The sequence below is a fragment of the Epinephelus lanceolatus genome, chromosome 6, assembly GCF_041903045.1.
Source record: "Epinephelus lanceolatus isolate andai-2023 chromosome 6, ASM4190304v1, whole genome shotgun sequence".
Classification (NCBI taxonomy): domain Eukaryota; kingdom Metazoa; phylum Chordata; class Actinopteri; order Perciformes; family Serranidae; genus Epinephelus; species Epinephelus lanceolatus.
The window spans coordinates 19,442,294-19,450,824 of record NC_135739.1 but is presented as its reverse complement, the minus strand read 5'-3'; the positions used below and the strand labels follow the sequence as shown (position 1 = coordinate 19,450,824).

At 39.3% G+C, this 8,531-nt stretch overlaps 1 protein-coding gene across 3 annotated transcripts; it reads right to left on the bottom strand.

Annotated features, from left to right (window-relative positions):
* Positions 1–508: 508 nt before the first annotated feature.
* mibp (muscle-specific beta 1 integrin binding protein) lies at positions 509–4,382 on the bottom strand. 3 transcript variants are annotated; one of them, XM_033620661.2, is made up of 8 exons: positions 4,188–4,382; positions 3,242–3,332; positions 2,589–2,637; positions 2,176–2,350; positions 1,490–1,561; positions 1,271–1,377; positions 1,057–1,142; positions 509–810 (listed from the first exon to the last, which is right to left on the bottom strand). In XM_033620661.2, exons 1-7 carry the CDS (start codon positions 4,211–4,213, stop codon positions 1,057–1,059), a joined length of 606 nt encoding a protein of 201 aa, XP_033476552.1. In that variant the 5' UTR covers positions 4,214–4,382; the 3' UTR covers positions 509–810. The 3 variants fall into 3 exon arrangements, with proteins under 3 accessions (XP_033476552.1, XP_033476553.1, XP_033476554.1); XM_033620662.2 differs by having other exon boundaries at positions 509–807; XM_033620663.2 differs by lacking the exon at positions 2,589–2,637 and having other exon boundaries at positions 4,188–4,380.
* Between the last annotated feature and the right edge of the window lie 4,149 nt (positions 4,383–8,531).

The window sequence follows — 8,531 nt, the reverse complement described above, 5'->3', positions numbered from 1 at the left end:
CCTTGGCTTATCATCTGACTTTATAACACTGACGTGCCTTTGTTTCATCATGTTGCAGGTGCTGATAACAAGTGTTGCAAATATGAAGTATTTTACACCGACTCAACCATGCTCAGAGGGGCACCTAAATCAATGTAGACTACTAAATGACAACTAAGTTCATCTGCCTTGTGATATAATAGATAGATGAGGAGTGCCTAATCTTCTCTAAATTGGACAATGGTTGAGACAGGGTGGAAAATTAGTGGAATTCACAATACAGGTAACACCTGTAACAAGATAAAACTGCACCAAGACACTGTTATGTCGGGTTATGGGTATGAAAGCCATCTCTGGTTCAATGAGGCCAATGTTCACTCATGTTTATCTGTATTAACAATTAAAAAAAAAAAAAAAAAAAAAAAAAAAAAAAAAAAAAAAAAGGACGTGTGGTATTCAGCATTTTATGTGCTAAAGGAATCTGGATAAACTAAAAAAAATGTGATTATATGACAAGACAACACACAGGTTTTTGAGTTGATGTACTGTATATCAACAGCAACTAACACATTTATTCATAAAAATGCGAGAAATGGTCCAGTACAAGTCAGATGTTTTATGTAACAGTAACATAGTAATGCTCTGCTTCAACAATATTTGTCATCGGAAAAACAAAAACATGGATCATCTGAAGATGATAAAAAAACAATGATAAATTAACATTGCTTCCTTTCATTTACAAACAAAGAATAAAATTACAAAAACTTCATAAAAAAAGAATCCTCAGGTCTATTTACAACTTCTGTACAGTGATGGAGGAGTCTCTTCCTGCTGCAAGAAACACAAAAAGAATGTTAGCCAACATTGTACACTTTAAAATCATTTTACTTTAGCATTTGTATCCTACACATTTTAATTTTTGGAAAATATGCACTTGGTTTCTTAATTAATTTGTAGGTTTTTACTAAAAGCAGAATATTTTTAGCTGCAGGACAGAAACTGAGCGCACTGGCTCTCAAATACAGCAGATTTTTCTGTTAAACTGGAAACAGTGACACACTTTATTTGTTGTCTTACCTATAAACGATTAAGCAGGTTGTTCTGAATGTCTTCATACACCTGGTTGTAGATCTCCTCTTTGGACCTCAAACCATCCAGGGACTCTGCAACACATTGGAAGTTGACCAGTTAATCAGATGTCTGAAAACTGTAGTGAAAAATTGTTGGGCTTTCGTAGAAAACATTAACATACATATTAAAAAAAACAAAAAAGAAACAAGCTGCAACATACCTATATACAAGCCGCTGTTCTCCATCTCTCTCCTGTGCTTCAGGTACATGGGCCACACGTGGCCATCAAACAGGCCGGGAGGGTCGGGGACAGTGTACTGTCTTGTACTGATAAGAATAACGTGTTGTTAGAAAACATCAGTGAATACATAAAGAGTAAATGTGAGAATGTTACCATTAAAATGTTTACACTAACAATGTAACTTGTGTGTTTGCTCACCTTCTCCTTCTTTTGCACTCCTCATAGGGAATTGAGATGTAATAGCACTTGTCGAAAACATCCAGCAGGGGCCTGGAGGAGAGATAAACGTCATCAATGTTCTGAAGCAGCCCAGAGAAAAGGAGCATAGTCGTGCAACTGCTTGCACCGTCTTTTATCTATATCTCTGCAGTGTGCCTGACAGTGATCTCTAGCACACTGACGAATGATCACTCAGCAGTCAGCTTTAAGGACAACTCAGAGAGCCCCTTTCTGCTGAAACTCTTATCTTTAACAGCAGGGCCTGCCCAAAAGGGGCCATATGTATATGTACCAATGGTAAGCGTGCAGTGGTACCACGTGACAGTACAGAAATAACATCATGTATCCAATCTTTGTTATGAATTTCTCAGAATTTGCAATAAACAAGATTGTTGCCTGAAAATTATGTTTTGTGAACGGTGATTAAGTTAGAGAAGTTATTATTTTAGAGCCAAATTAAAAACACAAAACTAAAAAAATTATACATTGTGCAAATAGACATGTCTTTAACTGTACTTGTTTGGAACAACTAGCCACATTTTCTTTTAGAAACTGGGCTGTGTGTAAATCACCATTACAGACCAGTTGTTCAGGGCACAACAAGACAGAAACATCCTCAAAGAAGACTCACAGCAGGTTAAACCAGGTGAAGGGAATCAACTTACGGGTAGTTGTAGAGCAGGAAGCCCTCCACGATCAGAATGTGGGTCTGCTCATCCGGGTCGGCCACTTCGGATACTGGAGACAATGTCACGCCGTGGGAACGGGCGAACTTCACTGGGTTCTCAATCCATCCTTTTACTGTGTTGGTCATGGCCTCCATGTCCAAAGCTGTGATCACTGTAGAGCAAGATTGACAGAAAAGGAAGATGGTGGAAAGTATAGACAGCGTATTAGATTAGACACAAGTCAAAGATTATTAAAAAAAATGGAGAAGCGTATTGCATTTTGCTCCGAGTTACCGGAGCTTAATGTTGTGCATGTGAAATGGCTATAATGTGTGTGAAGTTTGAGCGTGAGGGTATGTGACTTCTAAGGGTGAACAATGAGTTACTGGCAGTCTTCAGTGAAGTCTTACCATCCCATTGTCTAAAGCCGTCCTCCCCGACTTGTATCTGATCAGGTTTCTGAAATAACAGTCACCAATAAAACATTGCTGCAACCTCACAGCTCTGAACACTTGCAGATCCCACTCATGCTAGGTTAGAGGTTAAACGAGGGCGCGCGCGCGCACACACACACACACACACACACACACACACACACACACACACACACACACACACGGAAAAGGAGAAGGCCATGCACAAAATAAAGCAATTTAGAAAATTACGCAGTTTTAATTAAAGAGGAGAAAATGCATGCATTTAGCCATGTTAGAAAAGTTTGGGAAATTCAGGGTGAAGTGATGCAAAGTTGATTACTTAAGGTGTTAGCTGGCTATCACAGGAATATGTACTAAATGTAAATTATCAAAAAATTCAAAGCATACAGGAGGAAAATGACTGAAGCACTAAAGTAAGAGTCAACCAGGTAGAGGGACTCTGCTGCACAGCAAGAGTGTGTGGAGAATGAGAGGTTATTCATGGCAGCACCCACTACTTTGCTTACATGCAATACTCACGCAGAGCTCATACAGGAAAGAGTGGGAGAATAATAATAATAATAATAATAATAATAATAATAACAACAACAACACAAAGAAAACACTTTCCACTTGCTTAAGCTCACCTTGAAGAAGTCATCCTGGTGCACAACACAGCAGTTGGGCAACGTCTTGATCAACTTATTTGTCAGGGTGGTTTTGCCACCATTGGTGACGCTGTAAACAAGGCAAAAAGTGGTTAAATAAAACTTTAATGATATGTAGCCAGGTACAGGTATAGTTTAAAAATTAAGTGTTTCATTGAGAAAAGAGAAGAAATCAGTCATGGAAGTTTCCCTCCATATGACACGTGGTGCCCTTTGTTTATATTTTACAATATAAATCCTGTTAATTTGGTACATAGGACAAAAGACACATTTGCCTTAAACACAGTTAAATGTAATAAAATATGTGTTTGTGTCATGTGTGGTTCAAATTTCCACTGCTGCAGTAAACAAATGGCGCTGAATACTACCCACATGTTGTGTTTATTTTGATAAAATAGCCAATAACATGCAATAAACCGTGTCATTTCCTACTTTAAAAGCATGCATATGAATGATGATAACATTAAACTGTTGTGGGTTTGGGACAATAGTAAAGTAAATCTCCCTCCACTTTTCAGCGGAGTCTGGCGGTGAATTTTCAAATGTCCCGCTCGATTTATGAAAACAAACCAGACACACCGGACATGACTTAGAACTGGTTTGACTGTTAACAGTTTCTGGCGGGCAGCCGATTAAACATGTGGCAAAAGGGATAATGTATATCAACCAGAAGCTAGCTTAAGACACCATTTTAAAATTAACAACGTTATCTGGACCACGAGTTTAACTTCAGGTACCAGCAATAAATTAACGCTGCACTATATAATTTTAATCAACAGTCAGCTGCTTAACTCCACTCAACTCTCAGTCAGTTTAACTGGGATGACATTACAATATTTTGGACAAAGATGGATGTAGCTCTGCTAAATCTGCTAGCATAAATGTTGACGAGCTATTCGATAAAACAAAAAAATAAAAGACTTACCCGCCAATTCCTATAATGTACTTCATCTTTTTGTCTCTTCTCGACAGTCTTGCTCAACGTCAACTGAAGAAACACTCACGAATCCTTTTCAATAAAGTCGAAGGTAAAAATCCAGCAAATTAAACACGTCAAAAAGTTGTACTTTTAAGTCGTATTAACTCTGGCAGTTTGGCTCTAACTGCACGCGGGGGGCACTGCAATTTATACCCAGCCCGCGTCGTGTTGCGTCACCGCATACGCAGGCAGTGGGCGTACTCGTGATCCGACGTGCTCTCTGGCTTTTCCTAACTCGTTCTACGTGCCCCTAGCGGCAGCCAATCAGAGTCCACAGAGCTCCTGACACGGGCCAATCACAGCCCGTGAACTCTCAGATATTTGCATATTTCACAGCACCTGCTGCTCCTGTCTATCACAGGCAGTGGTGCTCGTACTGTTCAGCCAATGTGTTAATCCTCCTCATGATCTCACGGTGGAAAACTACCATTGATGGTGTCCGATTGATACGTTATTATTACAGCTGCTTTGTGCTGCTGTCTGCTGGTAAAGTGATGGTCACATTTCTGTCAACAGTCCCATGATAAGCAGTTGGAAAAATATTGTGTCATTTTAATGCCAGGTTTTATTTAATTCAGTTGCCTATATATATATATATATATATATATATATATATTAATATATAAGTTATTTAATTGGTATGATATTTTAAACAATGTAAGTTTAATTTTATATGTGCCAGTCCACCATATCTCCATAACTAATGCATGTCTATAGGTCCTGTGTAATGTAATGAATGATAAGAGTGTACCTCTTCCTCTTTAAAACTCAGTTCATATGGTGTCATTTGATTTATAGAGCACATATGTGGACAAAGGACCAGCCAAGTAGGTCAAGAAGTATTGTTATTGAGATTTTAGGTTTGAGTGCTGCTTATCTGCCGTGAGTGTCCAAGGACAGAGGGATATTGTATGCTGTAAAGCCCACTGAGGCAAATTGTGATATGTGATTTGGGCCTTCTAGATAAAATTGAAATTGAAGTGAAATCATTATTGGCACAGCCTTTTGATGATTGCTTTGTGACTGGGCTACTGACTTGACCTGAATATTCTCTAACCACCTTGGGTTGCCTTTGGCTATGAAATGTGCTGTATAAATAAATTTGCCTTCCCTTGCCTTAAAGTAAAAGCCCTTATTACTGTATACAGAATTGCCCCTCTCACAGTGTTATACTATAATGCATATCATATAGTTGAACATGTATCATAAGTTCCATTTCAGCAATATGATATATTTATTGAAACTGGTAGCCATGGAGCCAGTTTTGATTAATTTATACAGTATTATGTTGTTGCAATCTATAACAATGCATCACATTTTATCTTAGAAGAAAAAGTAACTTAATTGTAACTGTCAAATAATGAAACAAAAAATATTTCCCTCTTAAATATAGTGGAAAAAACTGTAAAATACCTTATAAGTAATGTACAAATACCTCAAAGCTGTATTTAAGTATAGTACTTAGATTAGAGTAGAATCAATTTGACTACTTGAGTAAATGTACCTGGTTACTTTCCACCACGATCAGATATTTTTTCTAAATAACACTAATGTACACATGTTAATTTTACCCAGGAAACCCACACAAAGTACAGCAACATGACGTCAAATGCAATATCGTAACACAGGCTGATGAAACTGTTTCCTGCCTATCTTTGCCTCAAAATGACTCCATTACACTGGGAGCAATGTTGGCTTTAACAAGAGCTTGTTTTAGTAATTCCTACAGATTTCAAGTCAGTGCTCCTTAAAAACTTGACACTGACAAGCATGAGTATGCTCACAACCCAGACAAACTTTCATGTGTTACATAAGTGTGTCAAGAGTGTGAACCAGGGAGCAGGAGCCCAAATTTAACAGGAAAGTGTCTTCTTAGAACAGATGCAGTGGGTTGACACATGAGCTAGGGAGCCTGTAATGTACCATACAGTGTTAATTTGGGATATATATAATGTGAGTTACATACCTCACTGCCTCGAGGTAAATCACCTCCTGTAAAGTGTCTTGTTCTCAGTGTGGAGGACATTCATGTCTATTTGTGTGTATTCGTCCATGTGCAACGTGAAGCCTTCCAGCCGTCACGGGTCAGGGGTCGGGGGTCGGGGGTCAGGGTTTCTCTCAGTCAGTATTACTGTGTAAGGGAGAAGGGTGTGAAGGGTGACTCGTGATCATCTTATGGTTGTCGTGACATCACAGGGTTCCCTTGGTCCAAGAACAGACAGACTCATTTGTCAAGAGTCGAAAGTCAAACCCGATCACAGCCCAGCTCTATGTAGGTCATCCCAGTGAAGTTGTGACATGTTATTGAAAGGTAAGGTTTCTGTTTGGGATATCCTTGTGCACTAGCACGTCCTCATCACAGTGGCGCTCTAAAGGAGGGGCCAAGGGAGTCACAGCCACCCTGAAACAATTGCTGGCCCCCAAATAATTAGAGGCTGACATCACTGTCCTTTGCCCTTTTCACAATAGGGCTGCTTTGAAGACCATTCAATATGCTGTCTCTGCTTTTTTACAAAGAACCAAAGGACAGCAGCATCACATCGCCTCAATGTGTGATTTTAGATAGCATGCTTGGCGTTCCAAAAGCAAAAGAAGTGTGACAGGTGTGAACTGTAACACAATGTCAGCCTCTAGTGTGACATATAACATACGCGTCAGCAGCACTTTCTAAACAATAACAAAAGCATAACAGAATCAGAATCATGGTAATAATAATTATTTACGTCCCTGTTATTTGGTGGCCGATCTTGTCCTCTGCTCAGGGGGTAAGAAACTCCCAGACCTCACTGTCTCACCAACTGGCAGACAGATTCAGCTGCCGTTCTGCAGCTGCTTTTCAAATCTCCCTGTGGTGGATTGCACACATGAAACGTCAGCAAAACGTCACACTTGTCCTGTCCTTTGTCCTGTCCTGTCGGCTGTCCCTTTTACACTTTTCAGCACTGTTATTACCTCCATTGCTGCCTTATGACAATTCTGTCCTCCCATTTTGCGATTTAGCTTTTATAAAAATGAATGGCGAGGCAGAATAATGGCATAAACATTCCTGCTTTGAACAGGCAGTGAAAAATGGGCTTTTTAAGGCTGTGATGCACTCATTTTTTAGGTGAGGGCGAAGACGGTTGTATCTTAAGGAACTACAAGCTAAGACAACCTAACTCATCCACTGGCATTGACTATGTCAGCATAGCTTGTCGGGAATCAGGGTATATAACACTCCAAAGTTAGGTTAAATATTGGCGAGGGAACAAGTGGTGTGACTGTCTTCAAAGGGGTCCCTTTAACTCTCACCTCGAGGCATCTGAATAAAAATGGGTTCAGTGGGTAACCGTGAGTCTCCCTCATTCCCAGTAAATGACAACCAAATTATTAGAAGAGCAATGAATCACCTAACATAAGGAACACATTAAAACAGAATTGAACTCAAAATATTAACTGTACTGGTATTATTCTATGCACACAAGAAAATTAGTAATATTAACTGTAAAATAAGAAACCAAAGTAGGTGATTCTTTAACTCTCCATATTGACATAGTTTTCAACTGGCCTATCAACTTCAACAGCATAATAGAATTTGTGAACTTCCATTATGGCTTTTGGTGCCACCCAAAGATTTTCAGTGACTCCATTATCTCCATCTCATTTGCAGGGGGCGCCACTGCCTCATCATGAAGAAGCCATTCAGGCAAAATGAGTTCAGCAGGTTGCTTATGCATGTGTTTATGAGGAGAAATGAAACAGCAGCATACATTACGGCACCATGCGCATAATTCTGGGATGTATTCGATCAGCCCATGTAGTTTAGAATAGCTGTATGCTCTTTAGATATATGTGGAGGAGCAAATTATATTATTTGATTACAGGCACGAATGACTGTACATCAGTGGTTCCCTTTTTTTCTGCAGTGCCTCCATAAAGCATAAAATGACTGCACACTTACTAAGTGTTTAATACAAAGGGAACACAATGGATCAAGTAGAATTGTTCCTTTTAATGCATTTTTTTGTTGTGTGCTGCCAGAGTTATTACACGCAAGATTCAACCACCATATTGACCATTATGTCAAAGCTGTAATTGCCACTTAAACCTGCAGCAACTGCTTTTGTTGGCCTCTTGGGTGCAGCAGAAAAAAAAATGGAAACACAACACAGACATAAAACAGCCTCTCACAAACTCGTTAGCAAACACCTACCCACACCCCCATAGTGGATATGAGGCTCTAAACTTTGTCTCAGTAACATACAGCAGTCTAGAATGGACAAGTCATTTCAAGTATCAAGTTTTTCCAGT

Excerpts from the sequence above, each read along its gene's own strand:
- mibp (XM_033620661.2), bottom strand. The coding sequence starts at position 4,213 with ATGAAGTACATTATAGGAATTGGCGG. Across the intron at positions 2,638-3,241 it reads ACCAGGATGACTTCTTCAAG|AAACCTGATCAGATACAAGT; the intron begins GTGAGCTTAAGC and ends CTGTTATTTCAG. Across the intron at positions 1,378-1,489 it reads GAGTGCAAAAGAAGGAGAAG|TACAAGACAGTACACTGTCC; the intron begins GTGAGCAAACAC and ends TATTCTTATCAG.